Raw genomic sequence first — 26,145 nt, 5'->3', positions numbered from 1 at the left:
CCCCATTTCCATTTCCCTTCTTGAGAATTCTTCCTCCGATGTCTTTTCTTCCTGTATGTCCCTTTCCTTATTCTTTCTCACCTTTTCTGCACTTACTCAATTTCTTTTTGCTTCTTGTACCTACACAATCCTTCTTCAGCTTATATGAATCCTCTTTGACTTACACAAACCATCTACAGCTTACGCAGACCCTCTACAACTTACACTTGCAACTTTTCTAGTCCCTTTAAGTTTATCCTTTTAACTCATCCAGAAACAACACTTTCAGCAGAACATGCCCCAGTGGTTAAAAGACACAGAACTGTAACTGAGAACATTGACATTGGTGCTCCCCAAATCCCTGAGATTTTGGACCTGCTGAGGTGGGGAGATCCAAGAGTCAGAGGTTCACAGAAGGTCAAAGTGTTACAGAAACAGGGGAGTCCAAAAACAAACCCCAGTTTGCGGCTGGGAGATGGGGAGCAGGAAGCAGCTAGCAGCTTCCAAGATGCACTTGCATGCCTGGAGCTAGTGGCTGGAAACATTGTTGCAAAGATCCGCTTTACTTCCAAGACTCAGAAAGATGGGAGGGATCTTGGACCATGTGGGCTGGTATGGAAGAAGCAGACAGAGCCTAGGTAGGGTTCTGTGAATGGTCAGGACGGTTTGCAACACCTACTGCGTGAGAGGACGCAGGGAGAGAGAGGAGGCAGGGAGGAAGAGAGGAGCTTCGAACATTTTTTGGGCTGGCTCTGGCTCTAGGAAGCTCTCTCTCAGGCTCTCTCTGGCCCTCACGCCCTCACTCTCTGGCTCTTGTGGGCTCCCTCATCTGGCTAGGAGAAGGGGTCTCCAGGCTGCTTAAAGAAGAAGCTCTACTGAAAAACAAAAATTAAAAAAAAAAAAAAAAAGAAGAAGCTCTTCCCAGGCTGCTTCAAGAAGGAGAGGATCCCAGGCTGCTTTAAGAAGGAGAGGAGATCCATGCGGTTTACAGGAAGAAGGCAGTTTGCAAGGAGGCTGAGAATCCAGGTGGTCCTGCATTGAGAGCTGGAGGGCACCACAGCACAGAAAGGACCTCCCCAATCAGAACTGAGTGATTGGCAGCTACTGGTAACACTGAACTGTGCCTGGGAAGTAGGGAAATGGTGTTTCTGACTTTCCTAGGACTGGCCAGGTCTGGGACGGGGAGGCAGGACTATGTGTAAATAAACAATTCTTTTTCTTTTCACCAAACTCTGGTATTCAGAGTTATAATTCTGGCGGCGGACAATCGGGCCCCTAACTAAACAGCCCGTGGGTTCTGCTTCAATCGGAGCAGCCCAAGGGTTCTGTTACAAAAGGAGGGAATTGGAATAAGGAAGATGGGTCAATGGTCCACGGGGTCAGCACCAAAGTGGACTCAGGCAGGAATCAGACCTCTTCAAAGCCAAACATGAAAGATCAAATCCACATAAAACACACATCCCAAAGCACATATAGCATCTTTTCCTCATTGTTTATTTGCACAATTTTTACAAAAAGTAAAAAAATAAATATTTTATTGAGTGTGAGTTTGAAAATTCACACAGATAAATACATAAATAGTGGGTAGGTGGCAATAAATTAAGAAAAGTGGCATGTGCATAAATAAAATCTAAGATGATGGGGCAGGTGGCACGTGGGTCTCAGGGTCAGACACACAGGTCTCCACTGGCGACACATTTCAGGTCACGGGTGAGGAGACGGAAGAGGTTGAATGTGACAGAGGCTTCAAGGCAGCCAGGAGACTCCTGTAGGGAAGATGGGACAGGTCAGTGGCTTCTGCCATCTGGGCTCCCAGTGGCCCCCAGATGCCAGTGACTCCCTGGTCTCTCACCTTCTCTGGAGCCTCCTGGAGGCGGTGCAGCCAGTGGTGGAGGTGACCCCGGGGCCTGGGGCCTGCTGTGGCCTGAGCTGGGACCTGTGGGCAAGGGGTGTGAAGCGTGAGGCAGGGCCTGGGACAGAGGGGGACATACGGGGGTCAGAGCCCACAGACATGGCCTGGGAGCCCAGAGCACTCACACAGGCCTGAAGCTTGGTGTGGATGTGGCGCAGCGTGTGAACGGGCTGGTCCAGGGTGTCCCCCAGGCTCGAGTTAGCCACGGTCTCCAAGACCTTCAGTGTCAGGGCCAGCTCAGCCTCCAAGGCCACGGGGCGCTCCCACACCTGAGGAGGGAGACGGAGGCAGGTGAGAGCTGCGCGTGAGAGAGGACAGGTGAGGGGCACTGAGGGAGGAACAGGCGAGAGCAAAACATCAGGGGACAGGTGAGAGGACACAGCCAGTGTGGGCAGGTGAGGAGAGGTCAGGGGGCCTGGCCAGGAGGGCATGGAGAAGGGGACAAGTGAGAAGGAGAGGCGAAGGGGCCACCTAAGGAGCCAGAGGAGGGGGCCGGGTGAGGCCAGGGCCGGACCTGACTCTCCCAGCTCACCTGCAGCTGCCTCAGGTCCCGGGTCCTGGGGAAGGGGCGGGAGCTGCAGCTCCAGTTCTTCAGCAAGAGCGACTCTTCCTGGAGGCAAGGGCAGAGGTCAGCCCACAGCTGGAGGGCTGAGGTTAGACCCCTGCAGTGGGACTGGAGGGAGACTAATAACACGAGGAGGGGGGTTAACTTCCAAAAGGATGGGAGAGGCATCTCCACTGCGTGGCAACATGGGTCAGCCCAAAGCAGCGAGAGCAAGCGGCAGCCCACTGTGCAAAAGGTGGAGGTTTCCCAGTGAAGGGGGGCACAGGTCCACCCTGAGCCACGTGGAGCAGGTGATCAAAAGGGAGGGGTGGAGGGTCACCCAAAGCAGGTGGGGCAGTGGGGAGACTCACCAAGGCGTCCTTGGCCCTCCTGAAGGCCTTCATGTCTTGTGGGGACAGAGACTTGAACTGCGCCATGGGGCAGCCCCTGGCACCCGGGGGGGCACTGAGGGACGTGGGGACAGGAACTGCTCCCGTCCTGGTCAGCACCGTGGTCATCAGCATCAGCACCAGTGTGCAACCCACAGCCAAGTCTGTGTTACAGAAGGAGAGACCGATGAGGGATCGGAGAGGGTCAGGGGCTGAGGGTGGGGGCTGTGGGGCGGTGAGGGTCATGGTCATTGTGGGGGGCTCACCCAGCTTCATCCTCGTCTCTGGCCTCCACCAGCAGAGGGGGATCCAAGTGTCCACTGAGAGGCTGTCGCCTGGGTGTCTCACTCAGCCTCGTTCACTGTGACAGCTCTCAGTCTGTTCTTCAGGGTCTCAGCCCACTGCTCTGTGTCTGAACTTCCAGCTCTGCTGCCTGAGCTCCATGGTACAGCTTTTAGCCTAGACAGACGGGCAGTTCCAGCTGATGTAGGAAAAGTGAAAACAACCGCCACTAGGGGAGGCCCCAGGCTGGGGAAGCCCGGGCAGGGCGGGGCCATGAGCCAGGTGAGCAGCTGGAGGGAAAGAGAAACTGACGCAGGTTCAGGTTCACCTACAGGAGGTGAATTCCTAAGATGAGTGTCAGGAGAGGGGCAGCCTCAGCCCCCCAAAGAGGGGTCACAGTGTCTGGATGGGGAAGGGACAGAGGGACTTGCCTTTCTGCATGACGCCCCAGTGCAGGGAGAGGAGGAGAAAGGCACCTCCCGGCTTGTTGCCACGAAGAATCTGGAACTTACTTCCTAGAGAGCTTGTTTAACGTATAGGAAGTTCAGGGGTGAGAAGAGAGAGAGAGAAGGCTGCTAGGCGGGCGGACAGCATCAGAAAGGGAAATCAGCCCTGAGTTCAGAGTCAGAGAGGTCAGCTCTTCCCTCCCCTCCACACCCGGTACTGAGAGAGAAAGAACGGGGAGGAGGGGAGCCTCACTAACACCTTGAATTGTCCAGGCACAGAGGGACCCAGGAAGAGGAGGCTCTGCTAGGGAACTGGGGGTGGCCAGGGACTTCAGGGGACCAGCTTAGTTTGCGACAAACACCTTCATTCATTCACCAAGTGTTAGTCAGCTCCACTTTGTGTCGGGCATGGCTCAAGGTGCCTGACATAGAGCGTTGAAAAAAAGAACCGACAAAGCACTCCTTCCAGGAACCTGTTACTAGAGAGGACTCAAGGAGAGTTGCGTGAGGCAGTTATGCACGTGGTGTGCCTTACACCAGGGAACAGAAAACGAAAGAACTAAACGGGGTGAGAGCAGAGGGTAGGAGGGAGTTGCACAAAACGAGGTGGCCTGAAAAATCACATTTGAACACAGATTTAAAGAAGTGAGGGAGGGAGCTATGTGATGATCTGAAGGGGAAGCAGTCAGTGCAGAAGGAAAAGAAGGACATCCCCATTTTGTCAAGTGCTTTATATTTCACCCCATCACAAAGGCTTTGCCACCTGCAGTATTAAACCCATGGTAACATCAAGGGCATACTGGGCTTTTCCTACATTTTATGTGGAGTAGCATTGGCAGAAGGGACAGAAGCTTAGTGCTGTGACCTGCTCTAAATATAAAGTATCTTGAAATAATTTTAAAATAATAAATAAATAAATAAGTACTTAGTAAAATGCAGGGACTCAGAGATGTTAAGAGAACTACCAAAGGTCATAAAAGAAATAAGTGATGAGGGCAGGATTTTAAACAAGTTTTTTTTTCACACCCTAACAGTAACCACTACACTCTCCACCTACTGTGTGTGTAGCTACATCTCCTACACACGAAGAAAATGAATTTCTAGCACAGAGGTGCCAAGTGCTTTTGGACAATTAACTTCCATCCCATACGCTTTTTCCATTATTGAAAATTCCAGGGAGAGAGTGGACAGACCCTTAGATGAAAAGATTGAGCTCTGATACACAAAAAAGTTTCAAAGCCAAGAGCATGGATGTGTCCAAGTCACCTTCCAGTGCTTTGGTCAGTTTCTGTCCATTGCAGCGGCCTTAACCCAGGGGAGGAGGCATGGCATCAACTGTCACTTCTGAAAAAAGACAAAGGATGTCAAAATCCCTAAACTTCACACTCGTTATTCTTAGAACAAAGTTCAGTGAGGTGAATTAAGAGCATGGGCTATGGAGCTAAAGGATCTGGGATTCAAACCTGGCTCAGACCCTCACAGCTGTGTGACCTTGGCAAGGTGGCCTGCAGTTAGCAGCAAAGGTCACCAGCCCATAGACTTAAGACACATAAAAGTGCAATTGCTTGTGTAGTTATGTGTGTGTGGTTATTTAATAGAGACCATTAATTAAGACCACCCTATGGCCTCAGCTGGAAGCTTCACAAACACTATTTATTTCTTTGTACATTACTCATTTGCAAGGGAAGGATAATAGATGAGGAAACTGAGGCTCAGAGAAGGTAATTTGCCCAGGAACACCGTAACTAAGTGGCAGGGTCAGAACTGAAACCCAAGTCACCTGATTTCCCTGGCTCAGAAGTTTTCACTGAAAAGTGCCCCTCTAATGATCAGAGGCGAACAACCAATGTAAATGCAAGAATATTTAATAAGGGCAATAAATTACCACCGGAAGACAGAAGAGCAAATTACATAGGGTTTTCACTAATACAAAAGCAAGGGGGTAACAGAAACAAAACAGTACAGTCACCCAAGCACTTGGGCCCTTTCACTGACAGATCCCTTAGGGCATGAGGCCTCCCCAGTGGGGGCACCCAAGAGTCACGGATTCATAGAATCTCAAAGCGAACGCTGGCGGTCCAAATCAGGGCGTGGGACCTGTCCTGGGAGACGGGGTTCCGGGCTTCTGGGTAGCCAGAGAAGTAGAAACTAGTCCATATACGGGGGTCAGCGATCCACGTTGACCCAGGACTCAAGCCTCTTGGTGCCAGACGAGGCCGTGGAAGGTCTTAGGGGAATGCGCCCCATTGAAAAGTCCCTGCTTCCGGGGTGACGTTCTGGTCCTTGGAAAAGCAGCTGCCTCTCCTCACGCATCCAGCCCAGATGATGGAGGTCTGGCAGGTGGCGGCAGAGTCCCCTGAGCTTCAGCGCCTCCTGGCTGAGACCGGGCTCCAGGAAAGGGCAACAGAGCCGCGCTCGCAGCCTCCCGCCTGCAGAGCCGTGCGTCCCCACGGAGCCGTCGGTCGGTCGCGGGCTCAGAGACAAGGCCCCGAGTGCGCCACCAGCTTCAGGTCCCACGTGAGCAGGCGCAGGAGGTTGAAGATGACGCGGGCTTCGTGGCATAGAGGCGAGTCCTGGAACCCGGGAAGGGGGCGGAGCGGGGCTGACGCAGGAATTTCCTCCCGAGAAAACCCCCGCCACCCGCCATCTATGGATCCTGTGCTCCCGACCGATCTCCATCCACCTCACTGGCCTCTCCATCCCACCTCCCCTGACGACCACCGGCTTCGACGCCGGCTCCACTCACAGCTCTCCGCGTTTTGGGACGTCCCCTGCGTGGCCGGAGGGACTTCCTCGAGGAGCCTGGCCGCACCAGCTCGAGCTGAAAAGGGGCAGCAGGTAAACGGAGGAGGCAAAGGACCGAGTATCCAGCGACTCCGCCTGCGAGCCTCCCATTGTTGACCAGAGCGCAGATCTGGGGACGCCGAGAGGACGTGAATCTGGACGGGTGTGGGGCTCAGCGGGACAGATAGCGGAGCCAGCGGTGGTGGGTGGAGGGGCCGGGCGCGGGGGACACTCACGCAGGCCACCACGTCCCTCCGCGCGGCCGCCAGCAGCTCCAGGGTCGGGACGACGCCGGGAAACAACTCGGGGCTGGGAAGGCTGCTCAGCACAGTCTGGGCGTCCGAGAGGTCACGGGCCACGAGGCGCAGCCGCGCACAGGACTGAAGACACCACAGAGTTAGCGGCGGCCGCGCCCCCGCTCCCCTCTACGTCCCCTTCCTGGGTCCAAAGCGCAGGCCTCACCAAGGGCGGCGGGGGATCCCTCCTTGGGCGGAAGGAGCAGTTGCGTGGCCTCCAGCTCAGTGTCTCTTCCTCCTGGGGTGGGGGCAAGGGAGGGCGTGAGGATGCGCTTCCTCGCAGGGTCCCTGAAGAACTGGGACGTCGGAGGTCCCTGGACGTGGACCCGGACTCGCCGGTACAGTCGTGTGTATCGTGCGCTGAACCACGGAGCGCTCCGAGGGCGTGAACTCGGACTGAAATGCACACCTGGTGGAGCGCTGCCCCCCACCCCGGACGTGAGCCGAGTCCTCCTAGAGGGGCGCTTTTTTGCGACAGGCATGAAGGTACTTTCTGTGCTTAAGATGCAGGCAGCCGACAAAGTCTCCTGGTCAGATTTCTGGACCTTGAGATCCGAGATGCAGCTGCTGGACGCTAGGATGCTAGGGTCTCTCAGGGCAGGGGCCAGCACCTCCGACCCCGACTTGCCCAGCGTCCCCTGAGATTGGGGGTCTGGGCGTCACTCACGTAGTGGTCCCTCAGAGCCTTGACCGCCACCAGCGCCCTGGGCTCCAGCCATCGGTAGTGCGAGAGGACGCAGCGCTGGGGTTCAGCCACGGCGGGATCTGCCACCACGCTCACCGTCACCAAGACCCACAGCCCCACGGACACCTCGGCTGCACCACTTGGCCTCATCTGTGCTCCTGCAAGAAAGCGAGGGACGTCAGGGAGGCCGAGGGGTAGGCCCCGAGTCCAGCCCTTGCCCCTGGTTAGACTGGCAGAGGGACCGACCTCAGGTCTCTGGGGGAGAGACGCGGTGGGCCCTGAGACCTCTGCTACCCCGAGCCTCTGTCCCCTCGCTCCTCACCTGCAATGTGCTCTCCGTGCCTTGTGCTGGAGCGGGGCCTGCCTTGAACGGTGCCTTGCGAGGTGTCCCGAGCGGTGTCCACCCTCACCAGCGGTGCCTGCACCCTCCATGGCTGCTTTTATGTGCCTGGCTGAGAAACGGTGAGCGGCTGGGCTTCCCCGTTCAGGTTAAGTTTTCCGAACATCAGCGCTGGCCGCTGGCCCATTAGGATGCTGGCCTAGGAGTCAGGACTTTACTCGCCTGTCCCTAGGGTTCCAACGGTGGCTCACCTCCAACTCTAGCCTTAGGCAACTGCTTGTTTTTGTTTTCTGGATACGTGTTTGCCTTTTCTGCCTGTGTTGGTTTTTTGTTTTGGGGTTGGTTTTTTTTTTTTTTTTTTGCACTCTAGGAATGAACTGAAAGCACACCGTTTCCTTCTCTTGGAAGGTACAGACTTGGCAGCGGTGTCCGTACAAGAGTTTACACGGGGAGTCATAGTGGGGGTTTCCGGTGATCTCTTTTATTACGTTTGTGTCTTTCTGTTTTCTCTCTCTTTTTCTGCATGACAATTCCCTCTTCTCTTCTCTCTGGTTTTTCCTACTCTGGGTCTTTCTTCTGGGGACACATTTTGAGTACTGCATCCTAAGGTGATCCTGCATGTGCAAGCATCATTGAGTGCACTTACACCAGCCTAGATGGTACAGCCTGGTACACACCTAGCTGTACGGTGTAGCCTAGTGTTACTAGGCCACAAACCTGTATAGCATGTTACTGTATTGGATACTGTAGCAATTTTTATACAATGGTTTTCTATGTTTTCTAAACATAGAAGGTACAGTAAAAATATGATATAAAAATATTTTTTTTAATGTTACATCTGTACAGGACACTACCAGGAATGGAACCTGCAAGACTGGAAGTTGCTCTGGGTGAGTGAGTGAGTGAGTGATTGAGCGGTGAGTAAATGTGAAGGCCTAGGATGTCACTGTCACCACACGGACTTTATAAACACTGCACACTTAAGCTACACTAAGCTTACTAGAAACATTTTTCTTTCTGCAATAATATTAATCTTGGTTTTCTATAACATTTACTTTTTAAACTTAACAGACTTTTTAACTTTTCTACTCTTCAGTAACAAAACAGCTTAAAACAAATATTGTACAGCTATACAAAGATATTTTATTTCTTTATATCCTTATTCTATAAACTTTTTCTATTTAATTTTCTTTATTTTTAAACTTTTTTAGTAAAAAGGAAGACACAAACACACACATTACTGTAGGCCTACACAGAGTCAGGATCTTCAATATCACTTACTTCCACCTCCACACCTCATGCATCTGGAAGGTCTTCAGGGGCAGTAACACCCACGGAGTCATGTCTTCTTCTGGAATAACGTCCTGAAGGGCCTGCCTGAGGCTCTTCTTGAGGAGGTGTTATTCTGGTCATAAATATGTCCCCTGGGGCTTTGTTTGTTTTGTTTTCCTTCATCATAGATTTCCTTGTAAGTACGTAATGCATCACGAACATTCCTTTCTATTAATGAAAACCTTTTGGTGTTGGGAGTCCATTTTTTCAAAATTTTTAAGGGGCTTGTTGAGGTCTTCAAAAGCTTCTGCAAAATCCTTCACTGTGAATTGTTTTTGGTTCATCTTTTTTTTCTCTTCCTACAATTTCCTTTTCTCTCATCTCTTTTTCAGCCATGAGTTCCTGTTGCAGTTCCAACAGTTCCTCATTAATCAGTTCCCCAGGGACTACCCCAGTATCATCCTCACCCACATGCAAGTTAAGGTTGTTTGCCATTTTAATCTCAGCCTTGAGGATTTTTGCAACCTCTTCATCCTTGGCAAATCCTCGGAAGTCATGGACAAACCTTCTGAGTGTCTTCCAAATGCTAGTCATACAACCCTTGGTGACATCACCCCAAGTGCAAGCAAAGCTCTGATACAGTCGTAGGTGTTGCATCAGTATCTTTCTCAGTTGCAGCAATAGCCTGGGCAAAGGTCCTCCTCTGGCAGTAGACCTGCTGGTTGGACCAAAGAGGTGGTTTTTGGAGAGAGACACACTACTTGACATTGGGATGAAGATCACCAATAAAAGGAATATGTCTTGGAACATTGTTAATAATAAGCAAAATCTTGAAAGGTATGTTATTCTCCAAACATACTTCCCCCCCTTCACCAGCATAGCAACTTAGCAGGGCATCTTAGGAGAGGAGCTAGGTCATCCATGACTTTTTATTGCTCCTGTAGTACACTGTCTGTATGTGCTTATTTATATGCTTGAAGATCCTGGGGTTCTCACTGTGCCAGATCACAGAAGGTTTCATTTTGTAGCCTACAATATTGCCCCCAAATAAGACTGTTCTCTTGTTCTTAAAAGGCTTGCAACCTAGCATTGCTTTGGCCTCCTTATGGGTGAAAGTCCTTTCAGGCATCCATTTTCCACATATGGAGGTTTCATCCCTATGGGATATTTGCTCTGCCAAGTAATTTTACTCCACAATTGGCTTATCTAGACTTTCCAAAAATTTTTCAGCTGCCTTCACATCTGCAGAATCACCACTCACATTCACTTTATGTAATGAATAACAATTCTTGACTAGTTTAAATCACCTAGAAATGTCAGTAAATTGAAGATTGTAGTCAGGACCAGTCTTTTCTTTAAACATCGCAAAGTTTTCGCTTTGGTTGTGATCCTCATGGTGCTAAGAGGGATACATACACCTCTGTGTCTGGTCTTCAGTTGGGTTTCTACATGTCTGATATAGGTTCTTCTTGAATTTCTGTTAGTCTCATTGCTGTCAAGGTAGCTGACCCTTTAACAGCTTCTATCACTTGGTTCTTGTTCCTCAAGGTCATGGCTCCAGTGAAATGGGACCTATGTAACTGGCAAGCAACAGCCATCAGTAATTTTCAACCTTCATGGTCTTAACGACACTTCCAGGTCTGTCTCTAATCGTGACCTCTTATGAGCAGCATTAGGCATGGATTTTGTACACTTGAGGCCACAGTGAACAAAACAATGTGAGATTAAACCAACCACAAGAGAAAATGATGTCATCAAGAGACACGGTAAACGGGATGTACGAGGCTGCTGCCAGCATAACACCCTATACTGTTTACAGCAGCAAAGACTTCTTAAGTGCTGAACAAGCGCCTTCTAAAATAATGATAAAAAGTATAGTTAATACATCAGCTAGTAACATGGTTGTTTATTACCATCATCAAGTATTATGTACTGCACATAATTGTATGTGCTGCACTTTCATACAACTGGCAGCCCAGGAGATTTGTTTCCACCAACATCACCACAAACACATGACTAATGTGTTGCACTATGACAGCTATGACATCACTGGTGATAAAAATTTCCCAGCTACATTATAATCTCACAGGACCACCATTGTGTGTGCAGTCTGTCGTTTGTTGACTGAAATATTGTTATGCAGCTTCTGATTGTATAAAAAAATATTATATGTTTGCTGGAATTACAGAAATGTTTTTCTTAATCACTGGTAATAACAATTACAGCTAATATGTACTGAGCACTGCCCGTATGCTAGGCTTCACTTGAAGTCCTTCTCTTGTGTTTATTATTTTATTCCTCATCAACACTGTGACACAGATCCCCTCACTGGCTGATATTTTACAGATGAGGAAACTGAAGCACAGAGAGACTATGAGTGTGGCTCACACAGTTAGTAGATGCAGCTTTGGGCATTGATCCCAGGCCGTCTGGGTTATGATCAGCGATGCTCTGACTTCTTTTGTCTATAGAGACTGATCTAGCCACATACAGAATAGCTTAGATGTGTTTTGGGCTTGTTTACTCATGCTTCCTACATGAGAACACTTTTAATTAATTATAATTAAATTCATTAATAAATATTGATAATTACAGGCAAGTAGTGACTGTTTTGAAGATCTGTTTCTTCCTTAGCATTAATACGAGAAAATTACTTTCTTTTTCAGTGTATAAATTCAAAGGCAAAGAGGTTTTGAGAAGTGTCAAAATAATTAAAAGATAAGAACTCTGAAAAATCAGAAACATTAGAAAATATCCCCCAATGTATCCATGCAGCATACTTTCCAAACTTCCCACACCTCCTCCCACCTTTCCCAGCATCCCCCATTCAATTGGAGACCCAAATAGTTTGGGGAAGGTGACTCTGGGGATGGGTCATGTGACCTGACTGCAGCCACTCAGTTGGCCTCTCCAGTCACAGTGACTGGGCTTAGGGTGGGCATATGAGCTAAGCCAGTCTGTTCAGAATGTGTCTGTCGTGGACACCTTGGGGGAAGGATGCTGTCTTCTCCTTCCTGGAGGAGAATGAAGTGTAAAGCCAGGAACTGCTAGCACCCACCTTGGAATTGTGAGGGTAAACAGCCTATCATCCATTGTCGGAAGGGAGACCTGAAAGATCCAAACAAAACACAACAAAACAGAGGTTCTCAATGTCTTAGTGGAGTAAACATTACCTGAAACCTCACGTTCACCCTGATTCACAGTTTTATAAGTCCACAAATTCTCCATTGTTCAAGCGAGCTTGAGTTGGGTCCTAGGTTACGTGCCCAAGTGTCCAAACTGATATACACCATGGGACTGAAATGAAATCCCCTGTCTTCAAAGACCAAGGAACTAGCAGTAAAATGGGTACTGGCAGGAAGAGGCCAGCGCTCTGGGACTGGACACTGCAAAGTACCAAACGTCAACTCTTGACAGTCAGGGATTGAGCTCTGAGCACCGCAACACAGGTTATTAGCTCGAGTCATGTACAACAGGGATGGCATTTAATACTGCTATGGTCTGAATGTTTGTCCCTCATAATTGGTGTGTTGAAATTCTAACAGACAAAGATGATGGTATTCGTAGGAGGGGTCATTAGGAGGTGATAGTTCAGGACGTGGAACCTCAAGAATGGGATGAGTTCTCCCCTAAAAGGGAAACCACAGGGCTCCCTAGCACCTTCCTCCGTGTGAGGCACAGCGAGAACTTTGCCTCCTGGAAGAGGGCCCTCACCACACCACACAGGAGCCTCCATCTTGGACTTCTGGCCTCAGAGTGAGAAGTAACCTTCTGTTGTCTACAAGCCACCCAGCCTGTGGTAGTTTGTTGCAGCGGCCCAACCGGTCTGAGACAAATTTCGTCCTTACAGAAAGGTTTCCTGTGACCCTGCTGTTAGAGATGCCTATTCAACGACAAAAACTGCTTCAAGATTAACAACCGCAACAACAAGAACAAAAAGCTCTGGAGAACTTTCTTGTGGGCACAACTCAAAAACGATCTAGAAAGTGGATCAGTTCTAATTACTGGTAGGAATGTAAAATGGGTACAGCCACTCTAAAAAACAGTTTGTCAGTTTCTCATAAAACTGAACACGTAACTGCTGGTCAAACCAGCAACCACCACTGGACATTAATTCTAGAGAAATGAAAACTTATGGCTACCTGGTCATCGGAAGGCAACTTTGATAGCGGCATTATTAGTAATAGCCCAAAATCTAAAAATGCCCTTCAGAAAGTGAATAGTTAAACAAACTCTGGTGCTTCTGTACTGTGAAACAGGAATGAACAACAGACACACACAGCAACTGGATGAATATCCAGGGCATTATCTTGTGTGAAAAAGCCCATACCATGAGGTCACTACATATGACATGGCCCTATTTATATAACATTTTTTGAAGTGACAAGACTTTATAAGTGGAGAACAAATTAGTGATTGCAAGGGGTTAGGGACAAGGTGGGTGATGGAGGGACAAGGATGGGTGTGGTTATAAACAGGACAATCCCAGAGGTCCTTGTGCTCATGGAATTGTTCTGTCTTCTCTGTGGTGATACATACATGAACCTGCACATGTGATAAAACTGTGTAGAACTAAACATGTGCATGTGCGCGCGTGTGTGTGCACGCACACACACACACACACAATACAAGAAAATCTGGGGTTACCTGAATAAGATGGGTGGATTGCATGCATGTCAGTATCTCTGTTGTGATATTGTACTTTAATTTTGCAAAATGTAACTACTGGGGAAAACTGGGTAAACAGTGCACAGGAGCTCTCTGTATTATTTCTTTTTTAAACTATATTTTATTGAGTATGTTGTTACAGTTGTCCCAATTTCTTTTCCCTTTGCCCTCCTCAACTCAGTACCCCTCTTCCCTCCAGCAATCCCATCCCTCTTAGTTCATGTCCATGGGTTGTGATATATGTCCTTTGGCTTCACCCTTTCCTATATTATTCTTAACTTCCCCTGTCTATTTTGTACCAAACGATTATGCTTCTTAATCTCTGTACTATTTCCCCATTACTCCCTCTTCCCCCTCCCAGCAGATAACCCTCCAAATGATCCCCATACCTATGATTCTGTTCCTATTCTGGTTGATTAGTTTGTTTTTATTTTTTTCAGATTCTGTTGTTGATAGTTGTGAGTGTGTTGTCATTTTTTAAAGTATATTTTATTGATTATGTTGTTACAGTAGTTCCAATTTTTTCCCCTTCGCTTCCCTCCACCTAGTAGCCCCCTTCCCTCCAGCAATCCCACCCACCTTAGTTCATGTCCATGAGTCGTACGTATCAGTTCGTTGGCTTCACCAGCTTCACCCTTTCCTATATTATTCTTAACTTCTCTCTATTTATTTTGTACCAACTGATTATGCTTCTTAATCCCTGCACCATATCCCCATTTCTCCACCTCCCCCCTCCCAGCTGATAACCCTCCAAATGATCCCCATGCCTATGATTCTGTTCCTATTCTGGTTTGCTTAGTTGGATTTTGTTTTTATTTTTTAGATTAAGTTGTTGATAGTTGTGAGTTGGTTGTCATTTTAGTGTTCATAGTTTTGATCTTCTTTTTCTTAAGTAAGTCCCTTTGACATTTCATATAATAATGGCTTGGTGACGATGAACTCCTTTAGCTTTACCTTGTCTGGGAAGCACTTCATCTGCCCTTCCATTCCAAATGATAGCTTTGCTGGAAAGAGTAATCCTGGTTGCAGGTTGCCTTTCATCACATTGAATACTGCTTGCTAGTCCCTTCTTGCCTGCAAAGTTTCTTTTGAGAAATCAGCTGATAGTCCTATAGGCAGCCCCCTGTAGGCAACTCTTTGTCTCTCTCTTGCTGCCCCCAGGACTCTGTCTTTATCTTTCACCTTTGGCATCTCAATCATGATGTGTCCTGGTGTGGTCCCCTCTGGGTCCAGCTCACCTAGGACCCTCCATGCTTCCCGGACTTGTATGTCCATCTCCTTCACAAAATTTGGGAAGTTTCCCTCCTTTTTTTTCAATTCTTGTTTCCTCCTTCTGCACTGGTTGACTGTATTTTTCCTCCTTATGTTCCAAATCATTGTTTTGAACCCCGGTTTCCTTCCCTTCACCATTGGTTTTGTGTGGATTTTCCTTCGTTTCACTTAGCATAGCCTTCACTTCTTCTCTAATGCGTTTGCTGTACTCAAGCATATCTGTCAAGCCTGTGAGCATCTTTATCACCAGTGTCTTGAATTCTGCGTCTGTTAGGTTGTCTATCTCTTCATCATTTAGTTCTCCCTCTGAAACACTGATCCATTTCCCCTTTTGGGCCATACTTCTCTGTCTCCTCATTCTGATAGGCTCCTGTGTTTGTTTGCCTCCACCTCCCAGGTAGAGCTGTCGCTCCTGTTATGTTGTAAGGGGTGGAGCCTCAGGGATGTGTCAGTACAGGGCGACCTGTTTCACCACGTTGTAGCGTTGTATGTGGGGGAGGGGTCCAAGAGGGAACAATGCCACCTGCCCAGCACTCGCCCCTTTTCCAGACACCTCTCCCACTTCTGCACCGGACTGGCGCCCCTCTAGTTGCTTCCCTGGCCTTTGTTCCCAGAGTGGGTGGATCTGTGGATGTTCTAGGACCGTGGGGGCCCTTTAAACAAGCGGACTCCGCTGAGACAGGCAGTTTCTACCTCTATCCCAACCCTCACTGGTCTGCACAGTCAGAAGCAATGAGGCTTGATTTTCCCTGGTGCTGCGACTGTGAGCTGTGTGATCCGGTGAGGAGCTGGGAAAGCTCCCCAGGTGTGCCTCCTGACTTTTTAAAACGTGTGACTGCGCTTTTCCTCCGGCCTGCTGCTGCCTCCACTGTAGCCACCACCATACCGCATCCTCTCCGCCCAAGCTCTGCCCCTCTTACCTGTCTGAATGAGTATTTCTTCTTTATATCTTTGTTTGCTGGACTTCCATGCAGTTTGATTTTCTGGAACTTCTGGTTGTTTCTAGTTTTGAGGTAGTTGTATTCCTTCTTAATTGTGGAGGGAGACACAGCGTGTCTATTTATGCCTCAATTTTGGTCGGAAGTGTGTTGTCATTTTAATGTTCATAGTTTTGATCTTCTTTTTCTTAAATAAGTTCCTTTAACATTTCATATAATAATGGCTTGGTGATGATGAACTCCTTTAGGCTTACCTTGTCTGAAGCAATTTATCTGCCCTTCCATTCTAAATGATAGCTTTGCTGGATAGAGTAATCTTGGTTGTAGGTCCTTGCTTTTCATCACTTTGAATACTTCCTGCCAGTGCCTTCTTGACTGCAATTTTTTTTTTTTTTTTTGAGAAATCAGCTTACAGTCTTATTGGAACCTTTTTGTAGGTAACTCTCTTCTCTTGGTGCTTTTGAGATTCTCTCTTTATCTTTAACCTTTGCTGTTCTAATTATGATGTGTCTTGGTGTGGTCCTTTTTGGGTCTAGCTTGTTTGGAATTCTCTGTGCTTCCTGGACTTGTATGTCTATTTCATTCACCAAATTTGGAAAGTTTTCCTTCATTATTTTTTTACATGAGTTTTCACTCTTGCTCATCCTCTTCTTCTTCTGGCAACCCTATGATTTGGATATTGGCATGTTTAAAGTCGACCCAGAGGTTCCTAATCCTCTTCTAATTTTTTTCAATTTATGTTTCCTCATTTTCTACTGCTTGACTATTTATTTCTTCCTTAAGTTCCAAATCATTGATTTGAACTCCAGTTTCCTTCTCTTCACCATTGGTTTCATCTGGATTGTCCTTCATTTCCTTTAACATAGTCTTCACTTCTTCTCTTATGCATTTGCCATACTCAAACATATCTAGCAAGTCTGTGAGCATCTTTATCACCAGTGTTTTGAACTCTGCGTCTGTTAGGTTGGCTATCTCCATACCTCTTAGGTTGGCTATCTCCTTGTCGCTTAGTTGTCTCACTGGAACCTTGATATATTCCCTCTTTTGGGCCATACTTCTCTGTCTCCTTAACTAGAAAGGGTCCTATGTTTTCCTCTGTGTCTTAGATAGGGCAGTTACACTTGTTATGTTGTAAGGGGCAGAGCCTTAGATATTCATCAGTGTGGGGTGACCCATTTCACCACTTTGTGGTCCTTTAGTGGGAGAGGGGCCATAGAGGGAACAATGCTGCTTGCTTAGCACTTGCCCCCTTTTCAGGCACTTCTCCCACTTCCTGTATGGGACTGGCACCTCTCTAGCTCTTGCCCTGGTTGTGGTTCCCAGAGTGGGTGGCTCTGTGGATGTTCTAGGACTGTGGGGCCCTCTAAACAAATGGACTCTGCTGAGAGACTGGCAGTTTCTTCTGCCACCCCAACCCCCACTGGTTTTCACAATGTGGCTTTATTTTCCCCGGCACTGGAACTGTGAGCTGCGCAGTCTGGTATGGTGCTGGAAGCGCTCCCCAGATGTTCCTCCCTACTTTTTAAAATGTGTGACTGCACTTTTGGGATGGCTTGCCACAGCTGCTGTCACTGCCACCACCACCACAGCCTCCACACCTTGTTCTCTCCACCCTCCTACCTGCCTGGACAGTATTCCTTCTTTATATCTTTGTTTGTTGTACTTCCATGCAGCTCGATTTTCTGGAACTTCTGGTTGTCTCCAGTTTTGAGGTAGTTGTATTCCTTCTTAGTTGTGGAGAGAGATGCAGTGTGTCTACCTACACCTCCATCTTGGCTGAAACTCTCTCTATATATTTTTTCTTATAAAGCATACATAGCTACAATTACCTTAATAAAAATGTCAATAAAAACCTCAAAAAAATGATGCTTGTGGAAAGCTGAAATGTTTAACCAGGGAATAAATGAGCAGGGTTTAGGGAATCAAACAGAGCTGGTGATGCACCCAGAGACTAGCTTCTTGGAGAGCAAGTACTACCCTGGATGAGGTGAGGCAGACAGTGTGGCTGTAGACTGAGAAACACAGCTATTGTCAGACCCCAACCCTATAGGGAGAAACCAGGGGAACTCAGAATAAATCCTCCAGCTTTGCTCTTCGTCCTCCCTTCAATCCCCTGCCAGCCCCTCCCATTGCCTGAACCCAGCCACAAACCAGAGGACTGGGGAGCCTCCCAGATGCAGTATTGCATGGCCCAGTATGGGCTACAGACTGATGTGGAGGGGTTGATAGAAGTCACCAGCACAGTGGCAGAGTGGTGGGGGCAAGTCCAGTGTTCTACTCAGCCACTAGCATCAAGTCTAGAGTTGAGGCCACATATGCTAACTCTAACAAAGCTCTCAAAAATTGTTCACCCTACCAGAAGTCAAGCAATGAAGGAGCTAGTATTTTCTTCATATCGCCTGAGTTTGTTGTTCTAAGCACTCAGGTAGAATTTCTTCTCCTTGGGAGAAATGAAAAATTATTGATAAAAATATATATTCCAGTTATCATCCCTTCAGTTCCAATGCCCTTCCTATAGACACCTCACTATTGATCTATGTAGGACCTATGTTTGCATACCTTTTTATATATCTTGTCATACCTCATATAGTGACTGAGGACATATATAATACTTGTGTGTTATTGTGCTGATTATTTTTATTTTGACATAATTGTAGATTCACACACTACTGTGAGACCTGATACAGAGATTCTGTGTGCCTTTTATCCAGCCCCCCTCCCCCATGGTAACATCTTGCAAAATTCTATAGAACAATATCACAAGCTTGGATATTGACATTGATACAGTCAAGAAACAGAAAATTCCATCACCACAAAGGTACCCCCACGTCCTCTCCTTAATCCCTGGCAAACACTGATGTCATTTCCAGATGTTATATAAATGGAATAATACAGTAGGTCACCTTTGGGGATGGGATTTTCTCACTCAGCATAATTCTTTGGAAACTTACCCAGGTAGCTTTGTATATCAAGACATTGTTCCTATTTATTGATGATGGCATGAATGTACTACAGTTTGTTTAACTATCATCTGTTAAAGAACATCTGGATTGTTTCCAATTTCTGACTGTTGCAAATAAAGCTGCTATAAACATTTATGTGTAAGGTTCTGTAAGTCTTTATTTCTCTGGGGTAAATGCCCAGGAATGCAGTTACTAGATAATATGGTAGTTGCCTGTTTAGTTTTGTAAGAAATTGCCCAACTATTTTCCAGAGCAGCTGTACCATTTGCATTGGTACCAACAATGTATGAGTGAGCCAGTTTCTCTGCATCCTCACCAGCATTTGATATCACTTTTTTTTTTTAATTTTAGCCACTCTTCCAGGCGTGTGGTGATATCTCATTGTGGTTTTAATTTGCATTCCTCTACCAACTAGTGGTATTGAGCACCTTTTCATGTGCTATTGCCCATCTGTGTATCCACTTTAGTGAATATACTTTCATGTCTTTTGTCCATCTGCCAACTGGATTAATTTTTTTATTGTAGAGTTTTGAGAGTTCTTTATCTCTTTTAGATTCCAGTCCTTTGTCAGTCCAGTTGATCAATTTTTCCTTTTATGGATTGAGCCTCTTGTGTCAAGTCTAAGAACTCTTTGCCTAGCCATAGGTCCTAAACATGTTCTTGTAATTTTTTCTAGAAGCGTTATACCTTTATATTTTGCATCTAAGTCCATGATGAATTTGGAGGTCATTTTCATTTTAGGTGTGAGGTTTGAGTCAAGGTTCATTTTTTAGTCTATGGACATCCAATGGCTCTAGCACCATTTGTTGCAAAAGTTATTGTTCTCCATTGAACTACTTTTGCATGTGTGAATACTTCTAAACACAAGTATGTCACAAGTCTGTTGTTCAACAACTTCCTTTCATCAGTCTGTAATGTGTCTTGAGGATTTTACTGTGTCCATACATATAGACCCACTTCATCTTAGGTAACTGCTATAGATCTAGCTTCACTTGGGGTTCATGAACCAAACCCCCAGCAGGATTCAAGAAAGAGTAAACATGCATGGAAAAAAGATGCATTTTTATCCTCATTAACTTCTCATTACAACTTCATATTCCTTCATTAGGATTGTAAGCAATAATAGTAATCATACCACAATGTTATTAGCAGAACTTGTGACTTTGTCACTAAAAGAAGCCATAGATATTTTCATGGTGCATTACAAAGGTGGCGCATATCTTGAAATATCATTTACTCTCATTTCTACCTCAAAATTACAGTAGTTATTAAATCTGTTGCTATATCTTGTTACTTAATGTAGTAATAAAGAGGCAAGTATATTATTTATCATAACATTGTTTTTATGTTTGGTAACTGTTGCAATATAATCAGTTCTCTTTATACACCTGTGTATTTAATATTATTCATTTAAAAATATTTCTGAGCCAATAAGTGATTTTTAAAAAGTTGCAAGATACAACCTTAATGTAAAAAAGTCTATTGTTTTCTTGTATAACAGCAATGAACAATTTAAATTTGAAATTAAAAACATGATTTTCATTAGCACCTCCAAGATGAGACACCTAGGCACAAATCTAACAAAATATAAACAAGCTCTATTATGAGAAAAATGATAAAAACCTGTGAAAAGAATTAAAGATCTCAAAATAGAGATATTCCCCTCAGACATTAACATTCTTAGCAAAAAGGGCCAATAATTCCAAAGATGTGTTCCTCATCTGGGAGTAGTGGTGAGTGATGCTGAGAAAATGCATAAAATTCACTTGGAAAACTAGAAAGTGCCATCGAAGGCAGAGTGGATCATGTTCTGGTTGTCAATGGTTATCTTTACTTACAGCTGTCTTCATTTTCACTATTTGACTTTTGCACAATTTTGCTTAAAAAATAGCCATTCCTGGTTGCAGAGCTTAGAAATCTGGTGTTCACTGGTTGTTAGTTGTTTCTTGGAGAAGGGTGCCAAGGTCTGCCAACCACTGCACGCTTAGTGAGACACAGGATATTAGCAGGTTCAAGGCCTTGAGAAGTTCTGCTGCAGAGAAACTTACTCAACATGGTTTAACTGGGCATTTTCCAACACTTCTGCTCCAAAAAGCATTTCCCTCCAGCCACTCTAATAAATGTCATGGGACTTGAGGAGCCTAGTTTGAGAAAAAATAGTTCAGAAATTAATAAAAATAAACAAATACATTTAATAAATAAATAAATATTCCATTTATATGGATAGGAAGACTCAATATTGTCAAGATGTCCGTTCTTTTCAGTTTAATCTATTGATTCAATAAAACCCAATCAAAATCCAGGCAAGTCATTTTATGGATATTGATAAACTGAAAGTTTATGGAGATATTCAAATAATCCAAAATAACACAATTTGAAAGGAGAAGACCAAAGGTGGAGGACTGACAATACCTGCTGCCAAGACTTACTCTATAGCTTCAGTAATCGAGACAGTGAGGTGTTAAAGAAAAGACAGACAAATCAATGGAACAGAATTGAAAGTTTAGGAATAGAACCACACAAATAGTCAACTGGTCTTTGAGAAAGAGGCACTTCAATGGAGAAAAGATAGTTTTCTCAACAAATGGTATTGCAACAACTAGACATTCACCTGCAAAAAAAATAAATAAATAACAAAGACTCTGAATACAGAACTTACAGATATCACAAAAATTAATTCAAAATGTATCGTAGACCCAAAAGTAAAGTGCAAACCTATAAAATTTCTCGAATACAGCAAAGGAAAATATTTAGGGGGACTTGGCTTGGTAATGACTTTTACATACATGAAAGCATGATCCATGAAAAAAAAAAAAGAATTAATGAGTTGGAATTCAACAAATGTAAACCTTCAGCTCTATGAAAGACATTGTTAGGACAACGGAAAGATTGGTCTCTCCTTCTCCCCCAGCCCTGATAACCATGGCTTTAAGAAAAGACCACAAGTAACCTCAGTGCTCACCAGGGGGGCACTGGTTACTCAGTGAACCTGTAGAATAGAAGCCTTAGTGGCAGTGTATGTGGGATGTCTTCCATTGCCACTCCAGGTCTACTCTTCCCACTTGTGCACCCTGCTCTGGGCCCCAGGAAGCTGGCTCTTGCCTTTCATTGGGTGCAACCAAGTGGTAGCCTAGCAGTAGGGCCAGGGAGAGGGGAACGAGACTTTATTCTCTGAGAGGTCAGAGCAATTATTCATTCCCCAGGCTTCTTCCCTTCAGGCCACCACAACTTGTCTGTTTCCTTGTCCTGTGCACAGAACTCTGTCCCTCCCAGGTCAGGTAAGCACTCCCTCTCTGCTCTGCTTCTTTCAGGCCTACAGATGGCAGATCTTCCCCCAGCATGGGCCCCAAGGCCTTGCACTACCCCCTGTCCTTTCCCTTCACTCTCAAATCCCTTTGTAAATACTCCCAGTATGAAACCCACCTCAACTTACCCTAAATTAATTGGCCATCTGTTTCCTGCTGGGGCCCTAACTGATACAGTGTAGCTGAAGATGTAGGGAAATGCAAATGAGAGGTAACGGGAAGACATAAAAAGCAGGCTACCAATCTTGACACAGCCTGGTTCCACTGGGGAGAATTAGCTCATAGAAAGGATGGTGGACGGGGGAGGAAGAGGAGTAATAGCTACTAACTGTTAGGAAGAATTACCTGCAGGATGTGGGGTTGAATATTCCTTTTGTTCTTCCACTTGTATGTTTTTGTATGGACTAAATCTTTAAAATGAACGCATCTCTTTGGTACAGATGAATACATATAAAATTTCTACATATTGGAAGTTATTTCAGATGTGAGGTGAAGGGATAGAGGTGGGTAAAGTTATAGGCAGGTTTTTGTCTCCTTTATGCATTTCTGTGTTTTTCAAGCTTTAGTCTTGAACCTGCATTGCTAACTTTATCATGAAAAGAAACAATAGATTTCATTTGAAAACTAAAACAAGAGATTGAGTGAGACTAACAGAGAGAGACAGGGAGACCATGGCCTGGATGTTTGCTGGGAAAAGGAATGAGAGACAGGTAGGAGTTAGACAAAGGCAGAGACAGAAAGTCAAACGAGCGACCAGACAAAAGGGTGGCACATACAGAGGGAAGAAACAGAAGTGGAATGAAATGAAGGACAAAGACAGAAGATTGAATCAGATATTTAGGGGCAAATTTAGCATAAAGAACAAGCTTTGAAGCTGAACAGTATACAGGTTAAAATCCTCCCTCTGACACTAATTGTGAATCTTGGAAAATTTCCTTCATTTTACAGTTCCTCAGTTTTCTGACCTATAAAGTGGAAGTATTCCTTGTGGTGTCCTTCTTTGACAATTAACTGAGATGTATGTATCTTAGAACAGTGCCCACTACGCAGTAAGCACTAACAAGGGCTTGTTATTATCATAGAACCAAGAAAAAATAAAAAGGAGTGTTATGAAAAGACAGGATACAGAGAGGGTCAGAAACCAGAACTGGTGACAGAGAGTTGGGGCAGAGCCATGGCTGGCACGGTGGGGACAGGCAAGTAAAGTCCTGACTCCTAGGCCAGCATCCTAATGGGCCAGCGGCCAGCGCTGATGTTCGGAAAACTTAACCTGAACGGGGAAGCCCAGCCGCTCACCGTTTCTCAGCCAGGCACATAAAAGCAGCCACGGAGGGTGCAGGCACCGCTGGTGAGGGTGGACACCGCTCGGGACACCTCGCAAGGCACCGTTCAAGGCAGGCCCCGCTCCAGCACAAGGCACGGAGAGCACATTGCAGGTGAGGAGCAAGGGGACAGAGGCTCGGGGTAGCAGGGGTCTCAGGGCCCACCGCGTCTCTCCCCCAGAGACCTGAGGTCGGTCCCTCTGCCAGTCTAACCAGGGGCAAGGGCTGGACTCGGGGCCTACCCCTCGGCCTCCCTGACGTCCCTCGCTTTCTTGCAGGAGCACAGATGAGGCCAAGTGGTGCAGCCGAGGTGTCCGTGGGGCTGTGGGTCTTGGTGACGGTGAGCGTGGTGGCAGATCCCGCCGTGGCTGAACCCCAGCGCTGCGTCCTCTCGCACTACCGATGGCTGGAGCCCAGGGCGCTGGTGGCGGTCAAGGCTCTGAGGGACCACTACGTGAGTGACGCCCAGACCCCCAATCTCAGGGGACGCTGGGCAAGTCGGGGTCGGGGATGCCGGTCCCTGCCCTGAGAGACCCTAGCATCCTAGCGTCCAGCAGCTGCATCTCGGATCTCAAGGTCCAGAAATCTGACCAGGAGACTTTGTCGGCTGCCTGCATCTTAAGCACAGAAAGTACCTTCATGCCTGTCGCAAAAAAGCGCCCCTCTAGGAGGACTCGGCTCACGTCCGGGGTGGGGGGCAGCGCTCCACCAGGTGTGCATTTCAGTCCGAGTTCACGCCCTCGGAGCGCTCCGTGGTTCAGCGCACGATACACACGACTGTACCGGCGAGTCCGGGTCCACGTCCAGGGACCTCCGACGTCCCAGTTCTTCAGGGACCCTGCGAGGAAGCGCATCCTCACGCCCTCCCTTGCCCCCACCCCAGGAGGAAGAGACACTGAGCTGGAGGCCACGCAACTGCTCCTTCCGCCCAAGGAGGGATCCCCCGCCGCCCTTGGTGAGGCCTGCGCTTTGGACCCAGGAAGGGGACGTAGAGGGGAGCGGGGGCGCGGCCGCCGCTAACTCTGTGGTGTCTTCAGTCCTGTGCGCGGCTGCGCCTCGTGGCCCGTGACCTCTCGGACGCCCAGACTGTGCTGAGCAGCCTTCCCAGCCCCGAGTTGTTTCCCGGCGTCGTCCCGACCCTGGAGCTGCTGGCGGCCGCGCGGAGGGACGTGGTGGCCTGCGTGAGTGTCCCCCGCGCCCGGCCCCTCCACCCACCACCGCTGGCTCCGCTATCTGTCCCGCTGAGCCCCACACCCGTCCAGATTCACGTCCTCTCGGCGTCCCCAGATCTGCGCTCTGGTCAACAATGGGAGGCTCGCAGGCGGAGTCGCTGGATACTCGGTCCTTTGCCTCCTCCGTTTACCTGCTGCCCCTTTTCAGCTCGAGCTGGTGCGGCCAGGCTCCTCGAGGAAGTCCCTCCGGCCACGCAGGGGACGTCCCAAAACGCGGAGAGCTGTGAGTGGAGCCGGCGTCGAAGCCGGTGGTCGTCAGGGGAGGTGGGATGGAGAGGCCAGTGAGGTGGATGGAGATCGGTCGGGAGCACAGGATCCATAGATGGCGGGTGGCGGGGGTTTTCTCGGGAGGAAATTCCTGCGTCAGCCCCGCTCCGCCCCCTTCCCGGGTTCCAGGACTCGCCTCTATGCCACGAAGCCCGCGTCATCTTCAACCTCCTGCGCCTGCTCACGTGGGACCTGAAGCTGGTGGCGCACTCGGGGCCTTGTCTCTGAGCCCGCGACCGACCGACGGCTCCGTGGGGACGCACGGCTCTGCAGGCGGGAGGCTGCGAGCGCGGCTCTGTTGCCCTTTCCTGGAGCCCGGTCTCAGCCAGGAGGCGCTGAAGCTCAGGGGACTCTGCCGCCACCTGCCAGACCTCCATCATCTGGGCTGGATGCGTGAGGAGAGGCAGCTGCTTTTCCAAGGACCAGAACGTCACCCCGGAAGCAGGGACTTTTCAATGGGGCGCATTCCCTTAAGACCTTCCACGGCCTCCTCTGGCACCAAGAGGCTTGAGTCCTGGGTCAACGTGGATCGCTGACCCCCCGTATACGGACTAGTTTCTACTTCTCTGGCTACCCAGAAGCCCGGAACCCCGTCTCCCAGGACAGGTCCCACGCCCTGATTTGGACCGCCAGCGTTCGCTTTGAGATTCTATGAATCCGTGACTCTTGGGTGCCCCCACTGGGGAGGCCTCATGCCCTAAGGGATCTGTCAGTGAAAGGGCCCAAGTGCTTGGGTGACTGTACTATTTTGTTTCTGTTACCCCCTTGCTTTTGTATTAGTGAAAACCCTATGTAATTTGCTCTTCTGTCTTCCGGTGGTAATTTATTGCCCTTATTAAATATTCTTGCATTTACATTGGTTGTTCGCCTCTGATCATTAGAGGGGCACTTTTCAGTGAAAACTTCTGAGCCAGGGAAATCAGGTGACTTGGGTTTCAGTTCTGACCCTGCCACTTAGTTACGGTGTTCCTGGGCAAATTACCTTCTCTGAGCCTCAGTTTCCCCATCTATTATCCTTCCCTTGCAAATGAGTAATGTACAAAGAAATAAATAGTGTTTGTGAAGCTTCCAGCTGAGGCCATAGGGTGGTCTTAATTAATGGTCTCTATTAAATAACCACACACACATAACTACACAAGCAATTGCACTTTTATGTGTCTTAAGTCTATGGGCTGGTGACCTTTGCTGCTAACTGCAGGCCACCTTGCCAAGGTCACACAGCTGTGAGGGTCTGAGCCAGGTTTGAATC

General features: G+C 47.6%; 3 protein-coding genes across 3 annotated transcripts; 1 reads left to right on the top strand and 2 right to left on the bottom strand.

Moving 5' to 3' along the window:
- Window positions 1-1,646: 1,646 nt before the first annotated feature.
- Window positions 1,647-3,157, bottom strand: LOC149994641 (interferon lambda-3-like). Its single transcript, XM_090260178.1, has 6 exons — window positions 3,091-3,157; window positions 2,807-2,988; window positions 2,424-2,501; window positions 2,017-2,160; window positions 1,832-1,915; window positions 1,647-1,745 (listed from the first exon to the last, which is right to left on the bottom strand). Exons 1-6 carry the CDS (start codon window positions 3,098-3,100, stop codon window positions 1,647-1,649), a joined length of 597 nt encoding a protein of 198 aa, XP_090116304.1. The 5' UTR covers window positions 3,101-3,157.
- Window positions 3,158-6,026: 2,869 nt separating this feature from the next.
- On the bottom strand, window positions 6,027-7,749 carry LOC149994640 (interferon lambda-4-like). The gene is made up of 6 exons (XM_090259080.1): window positions 7,728-7,749; window positions 7,300-7,475; window positions 6,799-6,870; window positions 6,573-6,716; window positions 6,299-6,373; window positions 6,027-6,125 (listed from the first exon to the last, which is right to left on the bottom strand). The coding sequence occupies exons 1-6, from the start codon at window positions 7,747-7,749 to the stop codon at window positions 6,027-6,029; spliced, it is 588 nt and encodes a 195-aa protein (XP_090115206.1).
- A 15,934-nt stretch (window positions 7,750-23,683) lies between these two features.
- On the top strand, window positions 23,684-25,724 carry LOC149994639 (interferon lambda-4-like). Its single transcript, XM_090260095.1, has 5 exons — window positions 23,684-23,851; window positions 24,281-24,352; window positions 24,435-24,578; window positions 24,778-24,852; window positions 25,026-25,724. Exons 1-5 carry the CDS (start codon window positions 23,684-23,686, stop codon window positions 25,122-25,124), a joined length of 558 nt encoding a protein of 185 aa, XP_090116221.1. The 3' UTR covers window positions 25,125-25,724.
- The last annotated feature ends 421 nt before the right edge of the window (window positions 25,725-26,145 follow it).

Source organism: Furipterus horrens, unplaced genomic scaffold (genome assembly GCF_987537825.1).
Source record: "Furipterus horrens unplaced genomic scaffold, mFurHor1.1.pri manual_scaffold_13, whole genome shotgun sequence".
Lineage (NCBI taxonomy): Eukaryota > Metazoa > Chordata > Mammalia > Chiroptera > Furipteridae > Furipterus > Furipterus horrens.
Note: the sequence above shows the minus strand (reverse complement) of the source record. Positions and strands in the feature narration are given on the sequence as shown.

What these genes read in the sequence shown, in the direction of transcription:
- LOC149994641 (XM_090260178.1), bottom strand. An exon ending in GGAGGGCCAAGGACGCCTTG is followed by an intron (nt 2,502 to 2,806) that starts GTGAGTCTCCCC and finishes CCTTGCCTCCAG; the next exon opens with GAAGAGTCGCTCTTGCTGAA. An exon ending in ACACCAAGCTTCAGGCCTGT is followed by an intron (nt 1,916 to 2,016) that starts GTGAGTGCTCTG and finishes CCTTGCCCACAG; the next exon opens with GTCCCAGCTCAGGCCACAGC.
- LOC149994640 (XM_090259080.1), bottom strand. Translation starts at nt 7,749, where the DNA reads ATGGAGGGTGCAGGCACCGCTG. An exon ending in GGAGGGACGTGGTGGCCTGC is followed by an intron (nt 6,374 to 6,572) that starts GTGAGTGTCCCC and finishes GCCCCTTTTCAG; the next exon opens with CTCGAGCTGGTGCGGCCAGG. An exon ending in GTCCCAAAACGCGGAGAGCT is followed by an intron (nt 6,126 to 6,298) that starts GTGAGTGGAGCC and finishes CCCGGGTTCCAG; the next exon opens with GACTCGCCTCTATGCCACGA.
- LOC149994639 (XM_090260095.1), top strand. Translation starts at nt 23,684, where the DNA reads ATGAGGCCAAGTGGTGCAGCCGAGGTGTCCGTGGGGCTGTGGGTCTTG. An exon ending in GGGATCCCCCGCCGCCCTTG is followed by an intron (nt 24,353 to 24,434) that starts GTGAGGCCTGCG and finishes TGGTGTCTTCAG; the next exon opens with TCCTGTGCGCGGCTGCGCCT. An exon ending in GGAGGGACGTGGTGGCCTGC is followed by an intron (nt 24,579 to 24,777) that starts GTGAGTGTCCCC and finishes GCCCCTTTTCAG; the next exon opens with CTCGAGCTGGTGCGGCCAGG.